The 11,450-nt window shown below is 39.0% G+C and overlaps 1 protein-coding gene across 4 annotated transcripts in view; it reads right to left on the bottom strand.

The window, feature by feature from the left end:
* Positions 1-451: 451 nt before the first annotated feature.
* Positions 452-11,450, bottom strand: part of HELZ (helicase with zinc finger) — an 87,792-nt gene continuing 76,793 nt past the window's right edge. For 2 of the 4 annotated variants that reach the window (XM_054083153.1, XM_054083154.1), the window contains exons 29-31: positions 10,377-10,890; positions 7,238-7,490; positions 452-4,120 (exon numbers count right to left, since the gene is read on the bottom strand). In XM_054083153.1, the coding sequence (XP_053939128.1) occupies positions 3,789-4,120; positions 7,238-7,490; positions 10,377-10,890 (1,099 nt within the window). In that variant the 3' untranslated portion in view covers positions 452-3,788. The remainder of the gene's footprint in view (positions 4,121-7,237; positions 7,491-10,376; positions 10,891-11,450) is intronic. The other 2 variants (XM_054083155.1, XM_054083156.1) reach the window with 1 other exon arrangement.

Genomic DNA, 11,450 nt, shown 5'->3' with positions numbered 1-11,450 from the left:
CTTGTAACCTACACCGAGGGAGACCCGCGCGCAGGAGAAGGGCCTACAGCAGCCGGAGAACTGAGGCAGGCGGGCACAAACACTCCCCACCAGCTCTGTCCCAGGCAGAGCTGCGGACACGCACGCTCACAGCCAACACCGTAACCAGGCTTACCGCAGCCGCCAAAGGAAAGCACAGCACCGTCACAGGGGATAAACGTGATTTCAGCATCCATCTCCAGGTCACCTCTGTGCTCATGGAAGCGAGCAGCAGCTCCTCCGGTTTCTTTTTCTGACTTCATAGGGAGAAATTTAAAGCTTTCGGTTTTCTAAGAATTCAGTCTTCAAATACAGACAGGGAAACACACCAACTGCAGTCAGTAAGAGTTTTTAAAGGGTAGAAGCTCTATTTCAAGTTTTTTTTTAGAAAAGAGTTTTATTTTATAGAGTCCAAATATTTTTTCTTAAATTTCTCTCAATTCTTCAACCCCTTACTAGTCCTGACAACCTCCCCTGAAACATCCTGGTTTTTCTCATGAAAAATGGGAACTCAAGAGAATAAAATCAGAACTTACTCCTGATATTAAATACAAGCTTTCTGAATTTAGATCAAAATGACCTTGTCATTTAAATTTTCCGCAGGCGGCAATGGGCATTTATCCCTGGACAAGGAGCATGGGATTTGACACCAATTGTATTTCTAAGTGTGACATTTTAGCTCTGCAAAAGTCAAGGAGCCAAATACTCAGTTGGCGTATTCGCCTCCACCATCTCCTCTGAGTTGAGACGATTTACACAAACCAAGAATTTAAACTCCTAATTGTGTATTTTCACTGTAGTGGCAACAGCTCCACATTTACAGCACGGGCTGAACCAGTGCTCACTGGAGCCATCTGGAAGGCTTAATTTTATTTTAATACAAGTTTGATTAAACCCCTAGAAGAGTTTAAAATACAGTACTGGTGGTTTTCAAAAAGCTATGACTTCAATAAACGCTGGATAATTCGCTTTAAAAACAAAAGATCCCGCTCAGGGCTATATACGTGACATAGATGGCTACACGAGACACTTCAAAATAAATGACTGTTTGGAAAGCAATTCACTCTAAGAAACGCAACAGATTCACGCTAAACGTTTCCTAAGCTGATAGGCAGAAGATCTCCACCACACCATCCTCCTAGGCAAGAGCACATATGAAAAGTTAGAATAAAAACCAGCAGGGATTTTCATAACGTTACGGAATTGAAATATTAAGTCAGAGAGAAAACGCTCCTTTCCCCAAAACATTTTCAGTGTAGATAAAATGCCAGTGTAAACCAGAATAACATTTGGTGAGATGCGACCATCTCCCCCTTAACTAATTGACAGATAGCAGTAAATTAACAAGTGATGTTTATTAGTTTAATATTCAAATATGGTGAACAGAATCAAAAGACTGCTCCATATAAATGAGTGATTTTGTAACCCCTGAAATTACAATGCCAACTTGGCGAAGTGAAGTGCATTTGAACCCTACTTCTCCTCTGTCATAGTCTTGCACATCTCGTCAAGAACTCTTCACAGACTACAACGTTCAGGCACACAGATTCCTCTTCCCTCCGAGCCGTGCCAGCCGCTCCGTTGAGGAGAACTGGCACAGCTCCACTGAAATAAAAAGGCTGAGGCTAACTTACGCCGAGCACACGCCCGGCCCTTGCAAATGAATTTCCCATGGACCTATTTCTGCAGCCGTCAGCTCGGCAAAAACCCATATAACAGTAGTTTTGCTTGATTCAAGGTTGCAGAATTTGGCCTCTGCTCATTTTTGGGTCCTCTTGATTTGATGCCATATGCTGAAGTGCTAAGCATAACTTGGCAGGGGCTTTCCCCTCCCCCAGCATCTTCTGTTTGGTATAGACATTAGGAAATAAATTAACGAGTTACACATGCTTTTCTTTACAGCAAAAAGAAGGAAAACGTTTTTAAGATTAAGTTTCTGAATCATGAGCCAGCAAAGACTTATAATAAAAAATTTATACGCAAACATCTGCAGCGCACTGGGTTTCAATCAACCCCGTTACATAAAGACCCTCGCCTGAAAACATGAAGTCAAATGCAAAAAAAAAACCTGATTGTAACCAGAGCAAAAATCTGATTGAATCCAGCAGCAGCCCCTGCTCATTACGTCAGGTGTCCCACGGACAGCTGTAAAAATCAGACATCACCCCCACACGGCTCTCAAACATTAATTCTTGTGTGTAGCGAGTGGAGGACGCTGCGACTACACTCAGTCCCTGTAAAATATTCCTCAGATTCAGTTATTTCAAGTGTAAAAGGACTGCTGATCTGGAGAGACTGTACCAACACCCTCTCTGTCTCCCCAGCGCAAAGGTAGGAACAGTGTGCAAGACCAGAAACCTTTATGGACAAAGTTTATCTTCTGAGTTTTCATCTACACTTATTTCTTTTTCGTTTTTAAATCTCCCATATTTTCTAGGTTTAGGTTGTATTCCTAAAGGGCCAGGTTTGCGGAGAACTTAGCACTCCTACAGATCAATAACCTGGTAACCATTCTCATCCCCCAAAGATTTAGATTAATTTGGATACAGCTTTGACAAACATTAAATCTCGTCTTTAATGATGTTCCTCAAACAAAACAGTTAGCAAAATATCTGAATTTCCTTGTATAATGTCACATTTTAATGTAAACATCAAATAATGTACCAAAATTTTACCGGAAAAAAAAAAAAAATTAAAGCGGCACAATTCTTTATACCACTGGAGTGGGGGAGGAAAAAGCCAGATTACAAACATTTACACATGCATAGTGGAAAAAAATTAAACAAACAAAAAAAGTATTTTACTAAATTCACGCATTTCTTTTTAAAATAGTTATTAAATCTACTAAGCACCAACATACCTAAAAATTTATTTTCAGCTTCATGATTCATTTAAAAAACCTATCAAATTAACTTTTCAAACAAGCTTATTATTACTAGCTTGTCCAAAAATAAAATGTAATTTTTTTTTGTGGTTTTTGTTGGGTTTTTTTGATTTTTTGTGGTGTTTTTTTATTATTTATTTATTGTTTATTTTAAAGTATACCAATACTTTTTATCTGAATGTTTCCAAACAATGGCATAGGTGTCTGCAAAGAATGCCTTTACTTTACCCTACAGTGGATGGAAAATACAATACCACATCATACAGAATCTAGAACTATAAAAGTCTGAGAATGCAGCATCCCTTCACAAAAAAGCTGATAAAACTGAAATTATTTAGAAGATGCTGCACCTTTATTAAAAAAAAAAAAAATTAAATGAATTTAAGCAGAAATAACATACATTTTTACATTAACTGGCCATTTCTGGTACAGAAACCCAGCATAGTATACTAATGTTATTGAATAAATGTAAATGCTACTTACAATCTTCTTAAATACAGTTTAGACAAACTTTTTTTTTTTCCCTTTTTTCTTTTTTCCTTTTTTTTTTTTTCCTTTTTTAAAGTTGTACAGGTAACCTCTCAGCTGCTAGTTTAATGCAACAGATCATTAACATTACACAAATTAAAAATAACGTGTGTGTGTGTGTGTGTGTGTGTGTTTTCCTACAGAAAAGCTTCCAAAAAACCGACCCACATCAAAAAAATGCAAAATAATGGAATATAATTAAAAAAATTAGTTGCAAGTCTAGCAGCAAAGCAATTAAGTGAGGATATATTTACTAATATAAACAAAGGGAATATTTGCAACTACAGGTGAAGCCCCAACTATCTGAGATCTACTGACACAAATAAAAATTAAATTCTCTCTAAAAAAAATAATCTGATTATTTAAAATAGGAGTAAAAGCCGTTGCTACCTGATGAACTACCTAGGCTAAGTTCCTGAAACAAAGACAAAGGGTCGCTATTCTTTTTTGTCTGCTCAGGAGGAGGTTTGGGCTTTGGCGGAGCCCGCAGAGCACTTGCGTAGGACATGACAGGCTTGCTCCCAGCAGCGTTCTGCTGGCTGTTGCTGTTGGACTCGACGATCTGCTTGTTGGGCATGAGCGGGGGGAACTGGCCGAGATGCTGCAGCACGCTGTAGTTGAAGGAATTGGACAGCTGGATGTTTTCAGCCTTCAGGTGTTCCTCTGGGGGCTTGACCGTCTTCGGTGGAGCTGCAAAGGGAGTGATCAGAGTTTGCCTAAGTGATTGGTTCTGACTGAGGAAATGTATTTATAGTAACTCCAAAGCAAGGACTGAAGTTACCGAAACCACCTCTCCCAGTAATGTTCTCCCCATTTTTCGTGTTCAGTCACTTTTGGTCATTGAAGATGTCATAATTACATTATCCAGCTTCATTTCCAACTACTGGGTCTTCTATTATCCTTGTCGGCAACGCTAAACAGACTGATATTATCAAACATCGTCTCCACAGACGTGCACCCACGGAGTTCCTAACACCGAACCTGCAATTCGGCACAGGGAGATCTGGCAGATGCCCTGAGGGTAAGCTGCTTCGGAATGGGATATACTCTAATTTAAGCACTTTAGCCACTGCAACAGCACAAAGACCATTTCATTCTTCTCACTTTATAGCTTAATAGGCTAAAATTTAAATTTACAGCACCATATGTAATTCATTCTCAAACAGCAATTCAGAGTCCTGAATGCCAACCAACTAATTACTGATATTTCAGTCTGAATGCATTCCTGCTAATTGATATGTTCTTGCTCCACAGTTAACAACTCCTGTAACTATCAGAAAAAATAGTGCTTTAAACCATAGGTATAAAACTGCTTTCCAGTGGGTTTCCTGAATCCTAATGAGGTATCTCACTTCCGTGTGGGGAACTCCACTGTCTCACAGAGACAGAGAAACTCTCTGCTGAAATGCAGGTATACGTTACATCAGAATTAGCCTAGGAGCTTGGCAACTGATAAGTTCCGTTGTAATTTCAATCTTAAAATGTATGTGTTATTTTTGAAGTCCACATACAAAAATATACAATCAAATGAGTACAGGAGTAGAAAAAGGTAAGTGTACGGTTAAGTTTCTCACTGGAAGGGTCACACAGGTTTTGGTTTTTGATAAAGTATTCAAGAAAAAAAGCCAAACACAACATGGAGAAGAACAAATGTGGAAAGAAAATAAGCAAAACAGTTTTGCTAGGGTTGCTATGAGTCAAAAAAAAAAAACCAGAACACAAGCAAAAAAGCCTCCCAAAAATAACCATAGCACTGAAGAGGAGATAAGTAATGACAGGCAGGGCCAGGGGCGAAAGCTGTGTGTGGTAGAGGTGCCTAACGGAAAAAAAAATGAAATAAACACGTTGAAGAAAAACTTAAATCTTTTTCATTTTCTTTCTATCAACAGAAAAAGCCATGCAAATTGAGCTCTCAAATTGCCAAGTGCCTGCATACAGCAACAATAAGCGATTCTCAGCAGCTCTCCCTGCGCTCCACAAATCCACGCTGATCCAACCGAACACGTGTGCCACGGCATTTCTGATGGAACACAAGCCCTGGAACGGTCTGGTGTCACGACTGCTCACTCGCTGGCAACAAATAGAGGCCCAGGACTAGCTCATAGCATCTCATTCTCATGGATTTTTATTACACGGATAAAAATCAATAGTAACCAGAAACACCGGTCGTTAACCCTTCACACTGTAAAACACATCGGGGTCTTAAATATGACCAGCGTAGCCGGCGAGCTGTAAATGCAGAAAAGCACAGCAGCCACAAGAATAGAGATTTCTTTGCATGAGCTATTACAGAAGGATGTCCTATACACATTTATTTAGAAAACAGAAACGATCCTTAACCACAATAAAAAAATATCTCTGGAGCAAACACGGGTACCAGTCAAAGCTCCCCTCTTTTGTTTAGGGTCTAATATTTGACAGCAAATGCACAGATAAGATACATTTCACACACGCCTATTTCCTCTGAGGATTCTACTCACAAACATGTTCCCAATCTTTACATTAGAGCGAGGAAATGTGGTATCAGCTGATCCCAAACATAAGCTTGCTAAGGTTACCGACTCCTATCAGATAACCACGGAGTCTAGAGAGCAACTTCAGAGGCAGTTGCCACTCCGGATGACACACGCTGTCAGGCATTCAGCTCCTTGATTTTCAGTAAAAATATAAATAGATTGAAGGAGGTGCCCTGAGCTTGAAGCTTTGAACTCAGCACAAAAGATGCTGCCATAAACATGGTTTTGAAAAAAAAACATTTTCACACTTTGGAAATTAAAATGCACGTTAGGAACTTAACTCTTGAGTGCTGTTGCTGATTCAAACAGCTTTTTTTTCATTCAGCCTACACTGCATGTTTTTACTTTACAATTACTACGCTATGAAATTTCAATATGTTTTAGGTTTATAAAGTTTTGCCTAAATCAATTAGATCTTTTAAGGGCAATAAAACCAGCTTATAAATAATTTTTCACATTATTAAGTGGCTTTAATATTCACACTGGAAGACTGTTAATATATTTATTAGTTTTTTTAACTACCTTTGGAGATTCTTAAAGCCAAATCACAGGGAAGAAACTGTACTATCCTGGTAATTTTGTTCTCCACAAACATTAAAAATACAGAGAAAAGAAGAATAGCTGCACTGCTCCAACTCGCTACTTCCAGCTTTTGTTAATCACTGAAAAGTTAGTTTCTCTCTGCTAAATCAATCAGCACTGCCACTACCAGCAGGGAAGGCAGTGCGATTCTTCCACAGTGAGAGTTTAAACTTCATCCCTACTTTGATAAAGTACCAGAAATACAGAGATTACTAATTCAGTTTATGTTGTTTCTCCCCTAGACTGTGATAACAACAAGGATGATCACTGATTTCAGAAACAAATAACTCATCTTGCAAATAAATCCCACCTTAGCTCCTTTTAGCAAAAGCTCAGTTGCACTTAAAACCACTTCAAGAGAATACGTGGGCTTACTAAAACTTTTGTGAGAAGACCAAGGAGCAGCACTGCTTTCTGTAGATGAAGAATACTCAACAGCATTCTTCTTACGACATCTGCGATGTACCAGACTGCTAACAAGACAGCAACGAAAATAGGATTACTCCAAGCAAACCTTTAACTACCAAAACAAGAAAAAAACCCTTTTGCTTAAATGAGTTCTGGGATTTGAAGAGATGGCAGAGAATTTTTTGTGAAAAGGAAAAAAATACCCCAAACCCTTTCATTTAGGCTCATTCACTCCAGCCTAAACAATCTATGTAATGGACCAGAGAGAGAAGCAGAGAAGCAAAGATGAGTCTGTACCTACCTAACAACTCCCGGGGTGGAACTGCTCTGTTGGCTCCGTTGCATGGAATGTTTGGATACGGGGCAGATGAGGAGGAGTTTACCCACAACTCGGGTGATGAATAGTTGAAAGATGACTGGTTACTGTGGTCCTGAAGCTCTTTACACTGACCAAGACTTTCTTGAGGAGTGCTTAATTCTTCAGAACAAGCCTGGACTGAACTAGAGGAAATTCTTCTTTGGTACAACGGCCTGCCTGGTCCTCTCGGCTCATACTGCAGACAAAAACAAAACAAAAAAAAGGCCTTTTGCTCCTTTTATTTAACTGCATATGTCAAATACCAGTTTTCCATCCATTGCTTTTCCTGGCAATGCCTTATGAAAAAAAAAGTCCTTTGCTTTTAGAAGAAAAATCGAATAAATATATTTCAAGCTATATTTTATATACTGCAGTCACTAAGAATGTATTTTAACCACACTAAACAGACACAGAATTTTAAAGGAAGTGCAAAGAGCATCAACTGAGATTCCTTAATTCCTACCAACCTTTACATCTTACACTCCTACACGGAGATGTATCACATAGTGAGGAGGAAGGTACTGAGTGTTTCCAAAGGAAGCAAAGGAAGCACAGAAAGAAACAAGAGCAAGAGAAAATGTTCAATTACAATGTAGAAAGGGAAAAACAAAGGCTTTCAGTTTCCAAAGGATAAATGAGTAACTTGTACACCAGGATGTGGGGAAGCAAAATACATTTGTATACCAGATTTTGTGCATGTACACAAAACCAAACCCTCTGGAGAAGTGTGAGCCCTCAGGAGAAATAATGCAGAGAATTTTATCTGAAATCACAGAGATTACTTGCTCCTGTAAGCCCTGTAGATCACGTAGATGAAAACTGTACAAGCTCCATTAATTAACCTGGTGGTTAACTCCAAGAGTTCAGATTTATGGACCATCTGAGTTTTCAACCCTCTAAACTTTCTGAAGATTCAAAGCAAGCCTGTTATATTGTTTTAAAAAGTAAACACAGTATTTGCTACCTTCTGCATTGTACTGACTAACAAGAGCACAAACAACAGAATTCATAGGAGTAAATCTATACTTGGTAAAGGCAAAAGAAATTAAATCATTCATCCTAGTGAAATGTCACAAAAATTAGTTAAATAAAAAATTCAAATAACTTACTTGCAATGCCCCAAAATTGTTATGACATCGTTATATCATCCACAAAAAAAAATACGGGGAAAAAAGTGCATGAAAGGAAACTTGAGATGTCCTGTCACTCTACTCTGTTGAGGATATTCCTTAACTACAAAAAACCCTGCCTGAATCGCACCCAAAAGCGATACTTTCTATGTGGTTTAATTAAACTGGCAGCATTGCTAAACAAACAGGAAGTTATCAAAGTTCTGGACACTTGCAAGTACAAGCCAGACAGAATAACTTCTATATTCCCTTTGATACATAGTTCAAATCTGGTTTTATTCAAGGTATGCAAGAGTTTAAGTATCAAGTTAGTGTACAGTTTATAAATAGTGAATGAGAAAACAGTTTATACTGAGGACACCGAATCCCGTGACTTCTCCCCAACACCTGCCTTATATAAGGGCTCTCTGTTAAAAAATACACCTACAACTGCATTTTGATTTCTTTGTATATTGAGCTGAACGAGCAGTCTTGGAAACTTTATGTGCAAGTCTCTGTCTTGTAAAACTTTTATTGCATTTGGCATTTCTGTCACATATTTTGAAAAGAAGAAGAAATAAGAACTAAAAGGAATCTGCACTAATTACATAAAGGCTCACTCTATTTGTCTTCAGATAGCAGGAGCTGTCACAAACTCTGTAGGAATATTTATTAGTTTATTACAGCTGAAAAGCCATTGTTCCTGTGTCCCGCTGTACTGATGGCATTAACTGTTGTCAGTAAGTATCAGATTTTATACAAGGTGGTATGGCTTAATGGACTGAGACACACAAGTTTTAATTGTCTATAAACCCAAATCCTACAGCTCTAGCTGGGCCCGCAGCCTCCATTAACCTCTCTGGAGCTGTAGAAGACAGAATCTTGTAAAATGCACTGGAATTCAATTTTAGTTATTTTGCTCAGGCGTGTAAACTAAGTATTTTCTATTTTCCAAAGCTGAAAGATAATTAAATATGTATTATGTAGGATAGTGATGTGCAGGGATATCACTCTGCCGTAAAACCCTTGACAGAAATACATCACAGAACAAGGCACTTAACTTCACTTACAAATATCGGATTACATGCAGGCGGTTCAAGTTTATCTAAGAATATTCTGACATTCCTGGAATACAACCTGTCTCCAGCATACTCCATGCGTCTAGGTATCATACCCTCCTTAGCACTCCGGATTCCAACAGGGATTAAAAATTCCTGTTTAAAACGTGACCTGTCCTAATTAGTCGTATGTGCTTGCATAGGCGCATCCCATAATACACCCCCTTTAGAGGGTAGAATTAAAAAAGACTAAGAGGGACAGAGCAAGCTCTCCTGTGGCAGGTTCGTGCTGGATCCAGATTTGCACACGCAGCTGGATATCTCTGCATTGACTTCCAACACTCTGAGCCTCAAAACCACACGTGATGCTTTAGACTAGCTCAGGCCAGGTGGAATTTATTAAACCAGGTTTTGTAGCGTGACGAAACAACCGTACCGCTCCAGTCTCAAGTTTGTATGAAAAGTAACTCAACCGTATTCAGAGTTTAATACTGAGCCAAGTGGTTGGCTGATTCAAGCTGACTTTCCAGAGGGCCATGTCATGAGTTCGCAGCTGGGGTGTGGTGAACATGCACTCCAGATAAGCGACATATAGATACTAGAGCATAGACACTATAGATTGTGCTATAGATACTTGATTGATACTATAGATATAGTATAGATACTATAGATTGCAAGAAAACTCTGCATAACATCCAAAAAGCCAAGACTTCGTGTTTAGTAGAGAAAATGTTATACCTGCCGTAACCAGAACCACAAACACACACAGGGTGAACCACAGAGAACATTTTTACCTCCCAGAAACTCCCTGTGTGAGCTTTTAATACATGAGCCATTTAGCAGCCATGAGCACTTCAGAATATAATTTGATATTAAAATGACACGACAATTGCACACGCAGACAAAAATGCCTACCTCTTCTAAGCTGTGGAGCGAAGAAGCAGATACTGCTCGAGATGTGAGTGGATGAAATGGCTCCTGACCGACCGCATGCTGATGGTTTTGTATTTGTATAAAAGGGTTTTGTTGCGACCTATGGGGCAACGGAGGTATACCGTAATGAAAGCCCTGCCCCATGAGGTGATTCTGCTGTAGGTTAGCGTAAGTCCACGATCCATCAGGTTGCAGGTATTTCAAGGGAGATGGGGTTATATGTTCAGATGGCATTGAGAAAGGGGGATTGTATATTTGGGGTAGATGCTGCTGAAATGCTGCGTTACTGGGTATTTCAATGTCTCTGTTGTTTTCAGAGAAGTTAGGAAAGTGACCGCTGTGGTTAGAGTTGCAGGAAAGAGAAGGGAGAGCTGGTGGGCTTCTGGGCTGAACTTGTCTGTATTGCAACAGTCTTGACTGAGGGGGTGGCATTTCAGTTAAGTCCCGGCTTTCACTTTGATCACGGTGTGACAGCTCTCTGAGCAAATCCTGGAATCTGTATTGACAGAATAAACGTACGAAGAAAAAGAAAAAATGTTTTGCTGAAATCCCACTCTTTTTGAGGTTGAGAAAACTCAAAGCACAAACCACTGAATTTAAATACACTCTTTTTTGCGCTTCCTGACCCTAACTTCAAAGGATATGACTGTGAGCAATCAGAAATTAGGCACAAGAGGATTAATTGGATGAAATACCTACCTGAATCATCTCAAAGTTTTAATAACTCTTGAGATTTCCTTTTCAGTCTGAAGAATCAATTTTTTGTTATCTCTTAGGAGACAACTAAGGTAAAGATTTCCTGCTTTATGGCACAAAGTAAAAAATTTCACATAATTAAAGAAGATTTTAACCCCTTAAAAGGCACAATCTAGAACAATCAGGGATTCCCCTCACTTGCACAATACACTTCCAAACTTCTTTGAAAGGTCAAGAATATTTAATTCAGCACTTCACAGAGTCAGAAAAGAGATCATTTACAGGCTTTACCATGGCTATAGCAAACCAGATGGAAAATAAAGCATAGTGGGAGATGACAGTAAACAGAGGCAATTTAAA

The sequence above is a fragment of the Cuculus canorus genome, chromosome 18 (genome assembly GCF_017976375.1).
Source record: "Cuculus canorus isolate bCucCan1 chromosome 18, bCucCan1.pri, whole genome shotgun sequence".
Lineage (NCBI taxonomy): Eukaryota > Metazoa > Chordata > Aves > Cuculiformes > Cuculidae > Cuculus > Cuculus canorus.
The sequence above is the reverse complement of the archived record's forward strand: the minus strand, read 5'-3'. Positions and strand labels throughout refer to the sequence as shown.